Below are 19,074 nucleotides of genomic sequence, written 5' to 3'. Positions count from 1 at the left end.
GTTGCCACTTCAAATCATCAAAATTAAATGAAATGAACATTTGAATGCATCAGTCTGTGTGCAATGAATAAATATAATGTACAAGTTACACCTTTTGAATGCATTACTGAAATAAATCAAGTTTTTCAAAATATTCTAATTTACTGGCTTTTACATGTATATAATGTAGTAATGTTTTTTTGTGATGCAGTGCTGTGCTGGCTTCTTGGATCCTGGAGGAACATTTAAACATCCTCGGGAAGCTCGGATGTGTGCTCTGTTGCAGTGGTGCGGTCTTGTTGATTATCCACGCCCCTAAAGAGGTGGCCGCATCTAGAGAGGAGTTCGAAGAAAGGCTGTCAGATCCAGGTGATGAACTCTTCACATTATTCGGATGAAATATGCTGGATTGCGTCGCTCACCCTTGGATTTTTCTGTCTCGCAGTGTTTGTAACTTACATCGTGCTCGTGGTCCTGCTTTTGATCGCTCTGATCGTGTGGGTCGCTCCGGCTCACGGCACATCCAACATCATGGTGTACGTCGCTATATGTTCGCTCCTGGGAAGCTTCACCGTTCCGAGCAGCAAAGGGCTTGGCTTGGTGGCCCCTGATGTGTTTACTGAGGGGCCGTCGAACACCAGAGCCCTGGCTCTCTTCCTTGGCCTGCTGGGGGCGCTAGCGCTCAGCATCCTGATCCAGTTCTTCTTCATCAATAAAGCCTTGGAGAGCTTCAGCTCCAACATATTCGAAGCTATATATTACGTGACGTTCACGTCCACCGTGATCTTTGCCTCTGCCCTCCTGTTCAAGGAGTGGACGGCACTCACGGTGAGCGACAGCCTGGCCATGCTCTGTGGTTTAACAACGGTGTGTGTAGGAGTGATCTTACTTAGAATCTCCCAGGAAGCTCTGATTACTTGGAAGGAGAAAGAGGCACGGACAAAATCAGACTGAAACTCTGTTTGCTCTGAACTACCTCCCATATTAGTGACCAAAGCTACAAGATGCATCGGTCAGCCGTGACCTTTGACCAGATCAATGTGAGGAAGAAAACAGTGAGTGTGTCGTGGCAGTTTATAAATGAACAGAAGCTCAGATTTGGTATAAAAGAAAATGACATTCTGTGCCTAAAGGGTTTGTGTCAACAGCAGAAATAAGGATTCAGTTAACTCAGGGGTTGGCAAACCAAACTGCTCAAAGAGCCATATTGGACCAAAAAACCAAAAAATAAATCTGTCTGGAGCTGCAAAAATGTAAAAGTCTTATATATGCCTCGTATGAAACTAAGTGTATTATCCCACTATAGAAGAGGACTATGTGGGCTGAAATGTAAAATAAGCATTAAAGATTAAATGTTTATCCTGGAGCAAATGTCACATAGCAGGATGAGGTGAGGGAGGAAATCTATCTTTGCTCTCCTTTCATTTATCCAGAAGTTCTGCAAATGCACTTTTTCTCTCACTCCCAACTTTGTGATCAGCTGCGTATTTACCGGTAGTCTTCCCTGGAAACTTACTTTCCTTTTTCTTTTTTCTTTTTTTTAAACCTCTCATTACAAAGTAAAAATGCAGGCAATCCTTCCGCATTGATAATGAAAGCCAATGACTAATCCATTCTTTGAATCCTCTTTTCTCATCACCTATCTTCCTTTTTTCCCTTTGGAATCCATGGTCTGAGAAACACCTGCAGGTTTGTTTGCCCGGCACCACGCCGCGCTGGTTGCAGGTTATGACCACTGATCTCTATGGTTATGACTCAAATTTAAATGTATTTATTATACAAATATTTACAGCATTGGAAAACAATTAATGTTTGTTTGACCTCCTGCACGAAGCTCCAGAGAGCCGCAAGGGGGCGCTAAAGAGCCACATGCGGCTCTGGAGCTGCGGGTTGCCAACCCCTGAGTTAACTTGAAAAGAGGCTGTAAAGCTGAATTATAGTAACTATAAGGTGCCTTGCAGGAGTACTTATCTCACAACCACAAATTTGAACACATTTTATTTTATACAGTCAGGTGACATCTTGCTGATTGGTCATTCTGCGCTCTTTTGGGCGACAGACCATGGGCCAGAATAGGATAGGCAATGGACCAGTACACCCATAAAACTGTGTTTACATTAACATTTAAATTGCCCAAATGTTTATAACGAAAATAAATCTGCTAAATATAACCACTGCAATTTAAAAAACTCACATTTTTCACTTAAACACTTTTGCGCTTCACATGGAAATTTTTCTTATTATTTTCCACAAAACTCTAATGAAAAACACTTTTTTGCAATGATCCACAACTGGACCTTACTGCCTTGTGAAAAAAACAAACTGCGAAGGCCAGGGCTGTTTGCAGGATGATAGTGGGACTTATTTGGATTTATAGGGAGACTGAATTAAATCTAATCAAAGTTTATCTATATAGGACTTTACAACAACACCAGGAAGACCAAAGTGCTTCACAGAAAGATAAAAACGTTGCATAAACAAAAATAAACTAAAATCGTAAGCATAAAAAAATGTGTCCTAAGTCTTAAAAGCCATTTTTTTAAAAATGAGTCTTTGGGCGTGCAGGTTGCGCTGTGGTTAGTGAGCACTACCCATATACGGAGGCCTTAGTTCTCGACGCAGCAGACCCGGGTTCGAATCCAGCTTGTGGTCTTTTCCCGCATGTCTCTACCTCTCTCTCATACCCCCTTTTACGGAAGAGGATTAGGGCCACTGAAAAAAAAAAAGTTAACTGATTTTTAAATTTTATTTCAGTTTAACATGGGAAAAAAAGTCAGAATTCTGAGTTTTTTCCCATACTAAACTAAAATAAAATGTAAAAATCAGTAAACTTTTTTTTTTTTTTTCCCACTGGCCCTAATCCTCTTCCGTACCCTTTCCTGTCAGCCTACAATCAGAAAAATGAACCACTAGTGCCATACAATAAAAAAAATTTTAAAAAAAGTATTTAATCTGGATTTAAAAAGGTGCAAATCTATGAGAACCCGCAGACCAAGGGGCAGGTTGTTCCATAGTTTAGGTGTGGTAACCACAAAGGAACGATCGCCCCACTGTTTATACCGGGACCTAGGGACGTCCAGAACCATTTGATCAGCAGACTGAGTATGTTTTACATTTAGCTCAGGAGATGAGCGCGATGAGCACTAGAGCTATGGCCGAAATATGGATTCTATCTTATATAAGTGTTTACATCCACTGCTGCCATGTGGTTTAAGAGTCATCGCGTGAACAAACACATTTATGTGGAATTTTAATTATAATTCTTATTTAATCGAAATACTGCAATTGGAAAACTTTGCATTTTTGTGTAAATACAGCTACTGTATTGCTGTTAAAGGAGAGGTCCATGTTGTTATGCAACTTTATATGTGAGCTAATCCTAAAAAGTCTCTTTCTCCTGCCTACGATGCTGGTAGAGAGATTGTGTCCATTAGTGGTAATCAATATTTATTCTTTTCTGTCTTTTGTAGATAAAACATTTTGCAGTTTAATTCTAATTTTGAATCAAGAGTTGGATTTTTTCAATTAGGGCCACATTGAGGAAAAAATAAAAGTATGCTTTCCCCCCTTTTTCTCACCAAGTCAGTAAAATCGAAATGTTTAGAATAGGGCTACAACTAAGGATTATTTTGCCATTATTTATTCGATTATTTTATCGATTAATAATCGGATAGCAAAAGAAGACTTTTTACGAAATTAAACCAGGTAAAACTAAATCTTTTCCACTTTAGGAGTTCTGGATAAAGCATATAGATTCTTATATATAGTTTCTTTATCTTAAATGCAGAATATTCATTTATTTTTTTCACAATGTTGGTATAATTACTGCTCTAAGTGGGTCACTCTTAACCTGACAACAGCCAGATGCATGCGGAGCGAGACATGCATCTGGCTGTTGTCAGGTTAGGTCACTCTATCAGCTAAAGGAATGTTTTACAGTCTATACTCCAGTTAACAATTAATCGATTGCTAAAATAGTTAACTATTAGTTCAATAATTGATTCATCCGATTGGTTCAGCCCTATATCAGAATTAAGTCTAACAGTTGGAAATAAAGTTGAAATATAGTATTTAGAATAAAGTTTTCAATAAGGAAAATTAAAAACTTCAAAAATAAAGCCCATAATAATGTCAGTGGACATGAATGATGACAGATCAGCTTTGCCGCATGTTTTTAGGCTTCGTAAGCCTACATCCTCTGAAAGGGAGCTCATGATGCCGTGCAAATTTAGGCACTTGGAATCATGTCCGTGCTTTGGCAATATCTTTAATTACATTATCACTATATTTCAATTTTATTCTTTACATTTTGACTTCACTAGCTTGGTGAGGAGGGCGGTGTTCAAATGCAGAGATTTGTAGAATAAAACGTTTTGAAATAGAGGTCAGAGAAGGAAGTGATGCCCATTGATGTTTGGTTGTCATGTGGAAAAAAAAGTAAAAGAAAATAGCAAATATTTCAACCACTTGTGATACATTGGCTCTTTGTGTTCAGTTTCAATATCAGGCAGGTAGTCATAATGATAAGGCTGACTGACCTTTACTCCCTATTATTAATTAATTCCAGAATAAACAAAACCTTCATTGTATAATGACTCCTAGTTGTTACCACTTTTTTCAAACTTCAGCCGTCCAATATTACCCCTATCAGAGTAAAGCAGTGGTTGTAAAGTGGGTTGTAAACCAATAAGGCTGCTTCAGGTCCTCTGCAGGGTACGTACATGACCTCCCCTGGAGTTATCTACTCCTGAACTTATACAGTGTCTGTTTGAATTATTCAGATGTTTCTGGAGCTCTGGTGGTGAATAAAACATGAGAAGAAACTGTATCTTCTAAATCAGAAGGGATTTGATTATTTGCTCCCTAAACATTGTCTGGAGCAGGTTATAAATGGCTTAATATTATCTATACTTAATTGTTTTTAACAATGTAATCATGATCTTTTTTTTTTATTTATACAGACTTGTTGATTGATTGAAAATGTAATAAAGCAATTCAAAAACATTCACATTGGAGATTTTTATAGATGTTATCTTATCACAGTCTTGCTCAGACGTAGCAAACAGTGATGTCACCGACCGTAGTCACTCTTTCTGCTAGCACAACTTTAATGACTTTATATACAGTGGGTACAGAACGTATTCAGACCCCTTAAAATGTTTCACCTTTTGTTTCATTGCAGCCATTTGCTAAAATCAATAAAGTTCATTTTATTTCTTATTAATGTACAGTCAGCACCCCAGCTTGACAGAAAAAAAACCCAGAAACGTTGAAATTTTTGCAAATGAATTACAAAAGAAAAATTTAAATATCACATTTTCAGAAGTATTCAGGCCCTTTGCTCAGGGTGAGTAGAAGCATCCTTTTGAGTCATGAGTCTTATGGGGATGATGCAACACATTTATCACATCTTTAAATTGGGGATCCTCTGCTATTCTTCCTTGCAGATCCTCTCCAGTTCTGTCAGGTTGGATGCTGACCATTGGTACAGACATTTTCTGGTTTCTCCAGAGATGCTCAATTGGGCTCAGGTCAGGGCTCTGGCTCGGCCTGTCAGGAATGATCACAGTGTTGTTCCCAAGCCACTCCTTTGTTATTTTAGCTGTGAGTTTAGGGTCATTGTCTTGTTGGATGGTGAACCTTGGGCCCAGTCTGAGGTCCTGAACACTCTGGAAGAGGTTTCCTTCCAGGATATCAGTACTTGGCAAACATTCATCTTTCATGATTGTAGCTCATGCTTCGTGCACTGGCACAGATAGAGGTCCACAGTTTGGTGCCAAGCCCAGGTGTAGAGGAGACCATGTTAGAAACAGCTGCTCAGATTTAAGACTTAAGAGGATGTTATGACAGAGTTGGGTTTAAAGTGGGGTTTGTGATCAGTACCACCTTAGAGTCCATAATGGAAAACATACAGCATACAGGATTGATTCACTGAAAATGATTAAATATCGCTCACACATTTAGCACCAAGCACTGCAATCAGAAAAGGTTTGAAATAACAGTACTGAGCTCAGCTTCATGCAACAGTTCAACTGGTGCACACAATGGCCTCAAGCACAACAGGTAAGTCCCACAGTGGGGTTAAGCTCCTCGTTGTCCGGCACCCTTCAAGAACTGGCACACCAGTCGGTTTGTTCCACGCTTTTGTCCTCAAATCCAAGATGACGAGCTGAAATAGGGACAAGGTATACCTTCACAGTAGAGAAAGCCAAGCCTTTATCCAGCAGTTCCTTCAAAAGTGTTATAATAACTGACACTGGGCTCTGCATGGCGCTCACCATGGTTTTTGTGCTCCAACTCTCGAATGCATGCCATTTATTCTCATGTGCTCTGTGGAGGCAGCCCTTACACTCTGAATTTTGTTAGCGACACTCTGGGAAAGCCCATTGGTGGTCAGATTCACCCTCTCCCAGGCCAGGAGGCCCAAAAAGCTATACGATCTGGATGAGTATGAAATATCTCCCCGTATGCCTGCATGAGGAAATCTCTGCAAGGAGGGAGCTGCAATGGCTCATCGTAGAGTGACTGGAAGATTTCGGTTAGCCATTGTCTCCAAGGCCAACAGCTTCAGAATGAGCATGTTTCCTTCCTCACACCCTGCTCAGTGTAGAAGGGATGAGTTCCAGTGGAGGAAAAGCATACAGTAGAACCTATGGTCACTTGTGTGCCAGCAGATCAAATCCCAGGAGAACGTCCTGCTCAGTCAGGGAGAAAAACCTCCCTGACCATCATCTCCTCTGATGCAAAGCTGATGCCTGGCCCTGCCTCTCCTATAATTGACTTACAACCTCATTGTGGAGTTTTGACTCCCTGTAGTCCAGATTGCCTCTCGACAGCATGACTTCTTCTCATGGTCTTGGTTCTGTTGTACTGTACTTTGCTCCTTGTTTTCTAGTTTTATTGGTTCAATTCCTGTTTTGTTGTAATTTCTAGATTTATGTTAGTTCTCATGTTTTTCTGTTGTCCTCTGTTGCCCTCTTGTGTGTGTGTGTTCCTTTCCCCTTGGCTCCCTCGTTATCTCCTCTCACACCTGCTCCTTGTCAGCTCGTTAGCCCTGCCTTTGTCCAAGTCAGCAATTTATACTCTCCCTCTGCTGTCACTCCTTGTTGGATCCTTGTCATTGCTGTCTTCCCATGCTGTTTTCTACCTCCCTCGTCTCTACCTGGCTCCTCATGTTTGGTTTCCCCAGATTCCGATTTGATTTATATTATTAGTTGGATTTTTGGATTCCTGCCTTTGTTTTCTGTTTTATCATAATTAAAACTGCAAGAAATCTCCTAAGCCTCTCCGCCTCTGCATCTGGATCCTCAAACCTCAACCAAACCCTGACACTTCTAGCATGTAAATCACTCTTATTGGCAACAGGGGTGAGCTGGTCCAGATTACCAGTCTGAGTGTCAGTGTGTTTACTTGTTGTGAGGGCAAACCGCCCTGTCTGTTGATGTAAGCAATCACAGTTATATTGTCTGTTCAGACTAAAACGTAATTAAAAAATGCAGAAAATGTTTTAGTAACATCGCGACCAGGAGCTCCAGATAGTTTCTGTGAGCTGTCCGTCAGTGAGCTCCAAATGGATTCACTGTCATGCCCTAGTGCGAGGCACCCTAACCTGTCAACGTGCATCTATAGTGATGACCATGCTCATTTAGATGGCCCCTATGGAAACCCCAGTTTTGAGAAATGTGGAGCTATTCCATGGGCTCAGAGCTTGTGCCTACGTTGGTGATACTGACCCTTCGGTGTGCATGGAGAACCGGGATCAGATTGATTGACACAACCCAACGTTAGAAATGTCGTGTAGGCAAACAGCCAAACTGGATGACAGCCAGCACTGATGCAACCACAGCCAGGAGTCTGTGGCAGAGCCTGATTGTAACGTGTGCCTCAGTTAAGGAGCGCCAGACAAGCCTAGAAGCCAAGAAGCCCAATCTGAACTCTTTGGAGTTTAGAGTAGTGATGCACCGATACTTCACTAAAATGGTGGTACCGGTATCTGCGAGTACCAACAAATAGGGCACGATACCATTTTGGGAGCCAAAAGTTTATTCAACTATTGTCACCCATGTTAGGTAGGCAATAAAAAGTTCTACTGGAGTCACTTCCTATTAGTCTTTTTCCTACTTCACAAAGGTAGGCAGCAGCTTGACAAAGCCATGATGGCAATTATTTTACATCCAAGTAGTATGCAGTTCTTCATATATACACACACACATTAATTTCAAACAGATGGTATCGGTATGGTATTGGTATCGGCTAATAATGCATAGCCAGGTATCAGGGCAAAAAATGGTATTGGCGCAACACTAGTTTAGAGACGGGCCAAAAAAGTGATTGTTTGCACTGGGGTTAAAATGCATTTTTTTTGCAATTTGAAAATCCCAGAGCTGTCAGATGAGATATAAGTATCACATAGTGCATCATGAGCTCCTCTGGGGACTGTGCTACAATTAGCAAGTTGTCTATATACATCACTAGATGTACGCCTTTCTCCCTCAGAGGTTTGGCTGCAGCCTTAGTGCATTTTACAAACATCCGTGAACATTCAGTTCAGTTTATTTCTATAGCGCCATTTCACAACACATGTCATCTCAAGGCACTTTACAGTTCAACCAGATCATCCAGTCAAATTGATTCAAAGTTTTCTATCTAAGGAAAACCAGTTGATTGCATCGACTCATTGACTCTTCCGCAATCCTTCACACTAAGCATGTTTGTAGCTTCAGTGGAGAGGAAAAACTCCCTTTTAACAGGAAGAAACCTCCATTAAAACCAGGCTCAGTGTGAGTGGCCATCTGCTGAGGCCAACTGGGGTTCAAGGAGACAGAAGCAGAGATACAAAAATCAACTGTAAAAGGCGGCCCCATCCAGGACACATACAGCCAGACAGACAAGCTTTGAGTCAACTCCCATGCCAAAGAATGAAGAGAGCACATCCAGCCAGTCACAGCCAGAGAAACAGGACTACACTGAAAAACAGGCTGATCTCCCAACATCTATAAACAACTGTGTTGATGGCAGCAGCACAGCTGATTTTTCTCCAGGATGGAGTCACAGCCAAACAGGAACAGACAAGGCGAAGCTACTATGAGACAAGGCAGACCAATGGCCTAACAACACAACAATAGGCCCGTAAGCAACATTATCTGGGTGGGCCCCATACGAACTACAACACCCCATCCCCCGCTGCCACTGCAGACAACCCTACACGCTTCTTCATTCTTCACCTTCACTAGACATGGACAACTTTAGTATATCCTGCTGTAAAATGAGTCTTATCGGGCTACCTTCAGTTTCACGGCCCCCCTCCTTACCCACGCTCTCTCCATTCATCTCCTGGTCGCAATCTTCACTCACTGAAGCAGCAACGTTCACCACTCCCTCTTCAGGTTCTTTGAAAGAATGTGTTTTTTTTTTTTGGGAAGTTTTTTTCCATTCTTCCAGCTGCTCTTTGCTTTTTCTTTTCTGGAATCCGCTTAAGTACCTCCTTTTGGTATCCATCGTCACTAACACATTATACGTAACGGTTATGGTTTTAATCGTCGCTCTGGATTACCCATAATTCAAAGTTGTATTGTAAAGAGTAAAATACTCAAATACATCGTTCTTTTAAGATCTTTATTGCGGTTTGAAACATAATATATATGTGGCCTATGTGGTTCTGGTGGCTTCTCTTAAGTGTGGCAATAAATGACACAGAGATCGAGTTGGCATCAGTTGTTTTTCTTTAATTCTCCATCTCCAGTTCACACAATGGGCATCAAGGTAAGGTCAGTCTCTGGCATAAAATAAGCTCCTGCAAGGAGGAGCCATAGTGTTACTCTGTGGGAAATTCCCACCACACTTTCTCATGAGCTAAACATTTCTAAACTGCTACAAAAACGTTATAATAACAGGACTAGCATAACCTGGACTAAACATATTTCAATAATATGCAAAAAACGAAAACCATAAACATATTTTATAAAATGCATAACTAATATTTCTTTATCACATAGCAGAAACACGTAACCTCATGAGTGATGCTCATAGTTCTAAGGATTACCCATAATACCCCGTTCCGTCTAAGGTGAATGCGTTGCACTTTTTTACCAGCAGATGGTGCTTTTCAGCAGGATTTAAACAAAACCATTTTAACTATGTTACATATATAAGTGTATTTTTTACTAACAGTCTAATGAACTATACACAGTTAATAACATAGTAATTAAAAGTACCACCGTCTGCTTTGCTATTGGTGTCGTGTTTAAACGGCTCACCATCGTGGTGAAATCTGCCATGCGTTGCGCTATAAATAAGGTCCGGTCAGACAGATTAGCATCAGGCGGGTAAAATAGAAATTTTTGAATCATTACAACTGCAAAGAGATGTCCTAGTCCACAATTGAGCAGGGGGCCAAACAGGAGTCAGTGATGGGGCCCCTAAGCAACTGCAATCTTTGTTTACTGATAGTTGCCCATTGAAGCAGACAGAGCATATTTTAATTAATATATCTGGCCTACTGTCTGAATGATTATTTTTGCAAACTGACTAATGATGAACCAGAATCTGAACAAATATAGATTTTTGGGGCCCTCCTCAGGGCCTCATGTGAGTTAGGACCGCCTCTGATCAGAATCTGATCCCACGTTTTCCTTTAATTTCCCTTAAAAATGTAGGAATATTTTGAATGAAGCTTTTGTTATTCCCTCTCCAGCGTGATGTCAGATAAAGTGAGCGGTGATCCTCCCTCTGTCCCAGCAGTCTGTCAATGATCTGTGTGCTTCTGGGTTCCAGCCTGCGGAGGGCACACAGTCCACCGCGCTGCCCTGATAAGCAGAAGAAGAGCCTCGCTGTGCGGCGGTCCTCCTGCGGAGCTCCTCGGTTAAAGGTGGAGGAAGCAGCATGTGACGCCGCTGAACAAACCAAACCAAGAAGCAGGCTGGCCAGACGCCGTCCTCTCCCCGCCGCTGTTCGCTTTTCCTCCAGAGGGAAGCGGCCTCATTCTGAGCAGGTAACCGCCGGTCGGCCGGCCGGGCAGCTAGCAGCGATGCTAACAGGAGCTAACCCTTCATTTCCGGTCTACCTGTATCTTATGTTTAGCCAAAATTAAACATTTGTTAACATTTTATTAAAACATCTCTTTATGATAAAGTTAAAGTCAATCTGATTTTTTGTGAAAATTATCTTCCTTACAAGGTGCACCTGGCGTGGCCAGATTATCAATCCCATCAGAGGAATGCTATTTCCTGATTCCTCATCCCTTCATTTGCATAGCAGCTGACCGAGTTTCGCAAGGCTTTTTATGTGTAACAACACTCAGACAACCGGTTGGATATGATCAGTCTTAGTCATTGCTTTGTATGGGATGAGGTGACAGAGAGGATTATATGCTCCTCAGCGATCTGCACCTCAGATGGATTCCTCCAATCTGTCAGATTATGGCTTTCCACTTTGTAATGTTTCCAGTTTTAATGGTAGGTTCCTGCTGTCAGTGTTGATGGGGAGTCTGTTGCATCTGATGAGTGTTTTCTGTTTTTTTTTTCTTCTTTCAGGTGAGCAGAGCTGCTCCTTTGGTGAGAATCTTCCCTGCTTGGTGGTAGATGTGAGAAATCAGTCCAACTCATCCAGCCTCACCATGGGTCAGGACCGGGGGAAGTACGACTTCTACATCGGCCTGGCTTTGGCCATAAGCTCCAGCATCTTCATCGGTGGAAGCTTTATCCTCAAGAAGAAAGGACTCCTGAGGCTGGCTAAGAAGGGATCCATGCGGGCAGGTAGTGACCCTTCCCTCCCCTTCAGATCACAGCTGACATCGCATCACTGTTTAAATCTGCCAGTCGCCTGGAGACACTCCCTGCTGCTGATGTGCGTCGCTGACAGCGAGACGAGAAGTCAGACCAGTCAGGAAACTGGCTGATCCCTGCCCCAGTGTATTCAAGGCGTGTTTAAACCAGACCTCTAGTGCAGGGTGTGCTCACATGTATTTGCTTGTCACCAGCAGCATTATATACTGCTGGTAATCATTAATATCCACTTCTGACTTGAACTTTTCCTCAGATCTAAAGGTGATTATGTTTGTTTGAACATTCAGATCACAAAAGGATGTAGAAAAAACATCATATATATATATATATATATATATATATATATATATATCCTAAATTCATTTACACAACATTTGTATGCTGCTCGTTGGTCATGTTTCCAAACTAGAGTCCAAACAACTGCTTAGCAGTATTTTTGAACATTTTTATACAACTTTCTTTATAGTCAAAACCACAAAATAGAAAGAAAAACATTTTAAGAATCATCTACAACCTTAATTTCAAGGCCTTTTTAGATAATTTTTGTTCATGTCACTGAAGAAGCTGGATTCCAGTTTGGAAAAACAAACATGATTATTTTTTTAATTACTGGTTTAGTTTCAGTAGTCTTACAAAACCCTGCTTTGCAAAAATGTTTCAGATGAAATGAGAAGAAGCTTTGCTGTTGCACAAAATTTCAAAATGTTGTGGCTTTTCATTGGATGAGTATTTGTAAGCCTTATTTTGAAAATTGCAACTAGGCGGCCTCATTGGAGCTTTGCAATATGGCATAAAATAGCTTTTTTAAATTAAATTTGTGTATGATTGATTTTATATCCCCCTATTTAGTTTAAATAAAACAAGAAGATAAAAAGAAAAGGAAGGTGGTTTTAGTTGCGTCATTCCTTCTGGGACTGAACCTGAATTCAAAGTGCAGCTAAATCCAAGCAGCTTGTTAAACAAGGTAACAGACTTCGCCATAGTAAACAATGGAAAAATAGAACATGTTTGAAGCTAGTGTTACACAATAAACTGGTCTATTACTCTTAAAAATAAAAGTCCCGGTAGTGCATTGGTTGAGAAAAAAAAATCAATATTCTCCTCCTTAAATGAATCAATAAATCAATTTATGGTAAAGCCCTATGGCTCAGTCATTATCACTTCCAATTGATTTAGATCCGCTCTATATTAGACCCTGATGAATCACAGCTTTAGCCTCGTTTGGAAATGTAAACATTTTGTAGTAATAATCTGAAAATTAGATGACTATTTAGGGAAAAGTAAAGTCACACAAAGGTTAAAGGTCAGAATTAATTTCATTATCAGAGTGGGATTAAAAAAACTAAATAAAGTGATTCTTGTTTATATTTATTCTTTGTTTTATCGCTGTGGTTGACACCAAATCAAATATTTACTATGATGCTTATTTTTTCTGTTTTTCCAGGGCAGGGCGGTCATGCATATCTTAAAGAATGGCTCTGGTGGGCTGGATTACTATCAAGTGAGTGATAATGGATTATTAATCTGGAGCTATAAAAAAAGACACTTAACTGAATTACATCAGTGTTTGTGCTGCAGTGGGAAGGTGTCCAGTTAGAGCACAGTACAATGGAGTCTATTGCGACACATTCTGATGGTATGCTAACTTGGTTTCAGTGGGTGCTGGAGAAGCGGCTAACTTTGCAGCGTATGCTTTTGCTCCTGCAACCCTCGTCACGCCTCTAGGAGCCCTTAGCGTGCTCGTCAGGTATGGCACAAATGATCCATAGTGAACAATTATGCTTTGTTTTTAAAGCATCTTTCTGTGCCCTCTTGGGTTTAAAATTTCCATGACGGGTGTTTTTTTTGTTTTTTTTTTTGCAGCGCTGTGCTGTCGTCGTACTTCCTGACAGAGCGGTTAAACCTGCACGGGAAGCTTGGCTGCCTGCTGAGCATCCTTGGCTCCACCACCATGGTGATCCACGCTCCGAAGGAGGAGGAGATCGCGAGCCTCGAGGACATGGCCAAGAAGCTGGTGGACCCAGGTACGGAGAGAACCAAACCAAAACGTGTTTTTAAATCAGCTGATCGCTGGCATTTAGCAACAATATGGTCACATACATTATTGTATTTGTTAGAATTTAATAGATGTGATAGATGAACATGAAGGGTCAAACTTACGGAGTGCATTTAGCTCCATTATTTAGTGTTGTAAATGGAAATTTGAAAAATATTCAATCCAGAAATGAAACTTTGAAAAACTTAAATAAATTAAAAAAAAAGGTTATGGAAGTAACTTTAAAAAAAAAAAATTCACACATCTACATTTTTTTAGTTTTTACTTTTTAAATATTTTTTCAAATTTAATTTTTTTTAGATTGAGGTAAGTGATTTCCATTCATTCCCTCCACAGATCCCATTCTCTTCACTTGCAGCACAATACAAACACTCACTCTTGACCAATAAAAATGTTGTTGCTAACGTCCATCCAGATCAATGAAAATGCAAATATAAAAGAATCAAATTTGTAAAAATTGAAAGAAAATACTTTTTTTTTTCTTTAATTCCTGGATTGTATGTTTATTTTTTCCCCCCAAATTTACAAAATGTGTTCTTTGCCTGCAAAAATAATGGAACAAAATTCACTCCATAGAAATTGAGGGGAACTAAACAGATTTTCCAAATAATTCGTAGTAGTTTCCATTCAGCTCCTTTGAGTCGTCTTCCTTTGCAGTTCCATCCAGCTGTTCAGGGTCGCTGTCCTGCTGGAAGAAGAAACTCCACAGCTTAAAGTCCTTCAAAGCTTTTTATTTCTAAGTAGCTTCCCTGTCGCCACTGAATAAAAACCACCCCACAGCATAATGCTGCCACTACATGCTTCAGTGTGCTCATGGTAGTATTTAGTGTTGGTTTGCAACAGGTGGCTCAATTTATCAATCTTTATGCTCTTTGTAGAGTTAGCAGCTCCTCCTGAATCAACATGACCCCTGGATGCCGTTGTAATTTTATGTTCTGCTTTCCAATTTTTCTCAGTATAGGTGTATTGTGATATCTCTGTATACAGGGTTTCCACGGCTCATTAATAATCATTCGTTCAATTATTTTTTTAATTAAGGCCTTAATTGGCATTAAAATTCATTAAATGTTATTATCATGGTATTTAAAATGCTTTATTAAAGAAAAAAGTTTTTAAAAATTTCATCAGATATATTGCAATAATATATTTGCGCGGGTCTGATTTTGCTGATTTTTATATACATATATATACGAGAGATACATATATATACGAGAGTCTTGTTGATGGCATTGAAATAATTTCTAAGAGCATTAAAAAGCTTTAAATTAGAGTTACTCAGTCCTGTATAAAGCCTGGTATACTTCCTGTTGTTATATTTTTTATATTTACCAACTCTGGTTGCTTTAAACTTCCTCCTTGACCCGTCTGCTATGTTCCTTATTCTAAATGACACCACGGCCGACAAATGGCTGCATTTAGGGATGTGCAGACCTATAAATTAGCAGACAATGTCCAATTTAAACTGGAATTTAAATGTTCCTTATTGATTTGTGTATCTTTAAAGAGAATAGCTTGCTAAAGTAAACATCCATTTGTTGACCATAAAGTGCTGCTAAAACAATTTTGCATTTTAACATTTTAACTGCTTACTTCTAGGTTGCATGCATGGATCTGCAGCCTAGCTGCAAATCTTTGGTCTGGCTGCAGATTAACTTTAAGCATATTACCGCCATCTAAAGGCTTTGAATGATAAAATGCATGTCTTAGTCAAATTAAATGTAAAACAATCAAAACCTAATTGCTATTGTGATTTTTTTAAAGGAAGAATATGCTATATTTCTTTAATTACACAGTTATGCACCACATCTTTAGCGTCTAGCTCAGGGATTACCAAAGAGGACGCCAAGACACCAATTGGTGGATCACAAGATGGTTTTCAGTCCTTTTGATGCGATCCCTCATGTGTATGAGCAGAATATAAAATAAATTAATGTACCAAATAAATAAATATAGCAAGAAATAATCTGGTGTAACATTTATCTAATATATAAATCTATTTAATCCGTCATTAAACTGTAAAAAAAATGCACCATTAAATAACCAGAAATCCATTTGAAATGAAAAATGACATTTTGAAATATAAATCTATTTGATAAAAATTCATAATTACAAATAATAAACATATATTGAAGTTATTATTTGTAATTATGAATTTTTATTAAATAATAAATATATATTGAAGTTTTATGTATTTGAAATAGAAAATAAAACAATTGTATTGTCTTATTTCAGGTGTATAATACCTAAATCATATTTTAAGGGTAAAAAAGCTCATTCAATTGAAAGATAATCTTATTTTCCTACTCAAATTAAGGTTAAATGCACTTATTTTTATAAATGTTTACTAATTCTCAGAACATTTTTGCAGTGCAGTGATTATGTCTGCTTCATGCGTTGCTTTATTTTCCCTCTATTGTTGTTTTCATTTAACATTTTTGTAATTGAAAAATACAGATTTTTTTTGCTGTGTTCATGAAATGCTGTTATTTGATGGTTTGAAGTCAGTTGTGCATCTTTTCAGTTTTACTCAAAAGCAGTATCTAATCTAAATCCTGCTTTTCTGTTGAATGCATCAGTCTGAAATTTTCTGCATGTTTTTTCTCTCCTACCCACTTAAACCACCTTCTTTAAAACCTTCTCACCTTTTTATTCTTCTACGAATAACTGTTAGCATCTTGAGATCTAACTTTAGACATCTGCGCACAAAATCCTAACAAAATGCCTTAAAGTTAGTGGTTGTAATAACAGGGTTTTTACAGGAACGAGTAACTAATGCTTTTTAATGCTCTTGGAAATAATTTTAATGCCATCAAGAAGTACCCATGACTCTCATTCATATATATATATATATGTGTATATATATATATATATATAAACACAACAAAATCCTTTGTCATCTTTACCGTCTAAAGGCTGCAGCCATGTCCAGAATTCCTCGATTTCCAGCCACTTTTGTTTAAATTTGCATTTCCCCATTCTCTAGCTTTTTCTCCGCCTCAAGCTTCTTTTCCAAATATATACGGCTTTATGATAAACTGGAAGTTCCACGCAAACGCGTGGAAAAATTTAGATCTCATATCTGAGGAAAATAAAGCATTTTAAACGCCAATTAGGGCCTTAATTTAAAAAATATATATATATAATTTAATGACTTAATTATATTAATATATTAATGACTAAGTGTGCTGAATATTTTTCCAAAGGATTGAATATTAAATCTTTTTTTTCTCCTTTTTAAAGGGTTTGTAGTTTTTGCCACCCTTGTGGTCATCGTGGCTCTCATCTTCATCTTTGTGGTTTCCCCCCGTCACGGTCAGACCAATATCCTCGTCTACATCACCATCTGCTCCGTAATCGGGGCGCTCTCGGTGTCCTGTGTCAAAGGACTCGGCATCGCCATCAAGGAGGCCATCGCTGGGGAAAACGTCTTTAAAATCCCCCTGTCCTGGATCCTCCTCCTGAGTCTGGTGGGCTGCGTGAGCACCCAGATCAACTACCTGAACAAGGCCCTGGACATCTTCAACACCTCCCTGGTGACGCCCATCTACTACGTGTTCTTCACCACGTCGGTGCTCACCTGCTCCGCCATCCTCTTCAAAGAGTGGGAGCACATGGGCGCGGGCGACGTCATCGGGACCCTCAGCGGCTTCCTCACAATCATCGTGGGCATCTTTCTGCTTCACGCCTTCAAGGACGTCAGCGTCAGTCTGGCAACCCTGGCCTTCTCAATAAGGAAGGACGAGCGCAACGCTCCGGCAGCCAATGGCACGGCCTCCCATAGCAACTACGAACTGCTGCGGGAGTCCACAGAGGACTTGGACGACAGGGCTTTGCCCTTCGATAGCGTCTCCAGAAGGAACGGAGCAATGACTTCCTCTCTAGATGTTTAACAAACATCTTTCTCCTCAGACTCAACGGTTTGCGTGGTTGCTGTTAGCTTATAAAACAATGAGACAATCAACTGTGAGGGGAGGGGACACAGATGGACCAGTAGATTGTATTTCTTTTAATTTGCCTTAATTTACTCAGACTGTCATCTGGTTAACTCACCTGCGTTCCTCTGTAGCTGTAAATATTTTTTTACAGAAATTCTTTATCTACCTGGATTTCAATGCACTGACTTACTTTCTAGCAATCAGAAATATAAAAGCTAATATGTTCTGGTTTGAGGACCTTCTGACAATGACTTCATCTCACAAGAACTTTATTATGATTGACCTTTTTTTTTTTGTGACACTTGAAAGTGATTTGTTTGGAACGTTCCTGCAGGTGGGTGGGAACTTTTTACAGAGAAACTTGACAAAACAGATTTGTTACATATTTATTGAATTAAAATGATTAAAAGTTTTCAAACACAAGGCACAGTGAATAATTTGACATGGATGTTAATTCTCAGTATTCTCTAAAAACGCTGGAGCATGCATGTTTATAATGTCACCTTTTTTTTCCTTTCATAAAATAGATTCACCTTTTACTGTTTCACCACTGCAAACCCTTAAATACTAATTTCCCTGCCTGAACTACGGCTACCTGCAAGTACAAAATAGCTCTTTTTTTAAAAAAAAAAGGGCGGTATCTATTCTTATAAGGCACAAGTGAATACAAAAAAAAAAAGTAAAGTGGCCCCTTATTGTAGTAAATGGTCCTTATGCCACTGAAGGCAAATGGAAAGTTGTGGAGAATGCCGACGGCGTTGAGGACAGAGGAGCGGTAACTCCTCAGCTGCTGGCGAGCGACTGATGGATCGGTGGCTGGAAGCAGCGGACGTGTTCCACCGGCAGGTTCTCTCCGTCTCCAGACTTCATGTATTTGTTCAGGATGGCAAAGATCTCGTTGTTGAGGACCTGGAATTTGCGGATTCGGTCCACCATCTTCTTCAGAGGCTAGAGAAAGAAAATATTACATTTTCTGAGTTAAAATGCTTTAATTAAGAGCCCCTCTATTTAAAATATTCTAACGACAGATCGGTAACTACAAATCAGAGCATAATTCTTCCCCAAAACTAAGCTGAAATGATTGGATGTAGGGCTGCAACAACGAATCGATAAAAATCGACTTTTAAAAGCGTTGGCAACGAATTTCATCATTGATTAGTTGTCGCGCGATTAATGCATCATCCACCGCCGCCGTCATCACATCCACTTGACTGAAACGGGGGAAGAAAAAAAAAATACGGCAGAGCGAGCCAGCGCCGCAGGTGAGCAAAGGGTGTTTTCAAAAGGCTGTGACGTCAACTCTTCTAATGACCGATACCGT

At 39.7% G+C, this 19,074-nt stretch overlaps 3 protein-coding genes across 4 annotated transcripts in view; 2 read left to right on the top strand and 1 right to left on the bottom strand.

The window, feature by feature from the left end:
- The window catches only part of nipa1 (non imprinted in Prader-Willi/Angelman syndrome 1), a 5,313-nt gene extending 4,039 nt beyond the window's left edge, over positions 1–1,274 (top strand). Inside the window, exons 4-5 of the mRNA XM_015391484.1 lie at positions 191–348; positions 425–1,274. Of these exons, the coding sequence (XP_015246970.1) occupies positions 191–348; positions 425–933 (667 nt within the window). The 3' untranslated portion in view covers positions 934–1,274. The remainder of the gene's footprint in view (positions 1–190; positions 349–424) is intronic.
- A 9,401-nt stretch (positions 1,275–10,675) lies between these two features.
- nipa2 (non imprinted in Prader-Willi/Angelman syndrome 2) lies at positions 10,676–18,431 on the top strand. 2 transcript variants are annotated; one of them, XM_015391495.1, is made up of 6 exons: positions 10,676–10,969; positions 11,511–11,732; positions 13,207–13,263; positions 13,419–13,509; positions 13,626–13,786; positions 17,059–18,431. In XM_015391495.1, exons 2-6 carry the CDS (start codon positions 11,594–11,596, stop codon positions 17,706–17,708), a joined length of 1,098 nt encoding a protein of 365 aa, XP_015246981.1. In that variant the 5' UTR covers positions 10,676–10,969; positions 11,511–11,593; the 3' UTR covers positions 17,709–18,431. The 2 variants fall into 2 exon arrangements, with proteins under 2 accessions (XP_015246981.1, XP_015246980.1); XM_015391494.1 differs by lacking the exon at positions 10,676–10,969 and adding an exon at positions 11,278–11,432.
- The window catches only part of cyfip1 (cytoplasmic FMR1 interacting protein 1), a 44,922-nt gene continuing 43,829 nt past the window's right edge, over positions 17,982–19,074 (bottom strand). The window contains exon 31 of the mRNA XM_015391493.1: positions 17,982–18,701. Coding sequence (XP_015246979.1) covers positions 18,537–18,701 — 165 coding nt within the window. The 3' untranslated portion in view covers positions 17,982–18,536. The remainder of the gene's footprint in view (positions 18,702–19,074) is intronic.

This window comes from Cyprinodon variegatus, unplaced genomic scaffold (assembly GCF_000732505.1).
Source record: "Cyprinodon variegatus isolate N-32 unplaced genomic scaffold, C_variegatus-1.0 Scaffold544, whole genome shotgun sequence".
NCBI classification, from domain to species: Eukaryota; Metazoa; Chordata; class Actinopteri; order Cyprinodontiformes; family Cyprinodontidae; genus Cyprinodon; species Cyprinodon variegatus.
This window is presented reverse-complemented; position numbering and strand designations above follow the sequence as displayed.

What these genes read in the sequence shown, in the direction of transcription:
- nipa2 (XM_015391494.1), top strand. Translation starts at nt 11,372, where the DNA reads ATGGATTCCTCCAATCTGTCAGATTATGGCTTTCCACTTTGTAATGTT. An exon ending in TAATGTTTCCAGTTTTAATG is followed by an intron (nt 11,433 to 11,510) that starts GTAGGTTCCTGC and finishes TTCTTCTTTCAG; the next exon opens with GTGAGCAGAGCTGCTCCTTT. An exon ending in GTGGGCTGGATTACTATCAA is followed by an intron (nt 13,264 to 13,418) that starts GTGAGTGATAAT and finishes ACTTGGTTTCAG; the next exon opens with TGGGTGCTGGAGAAGCGGCT.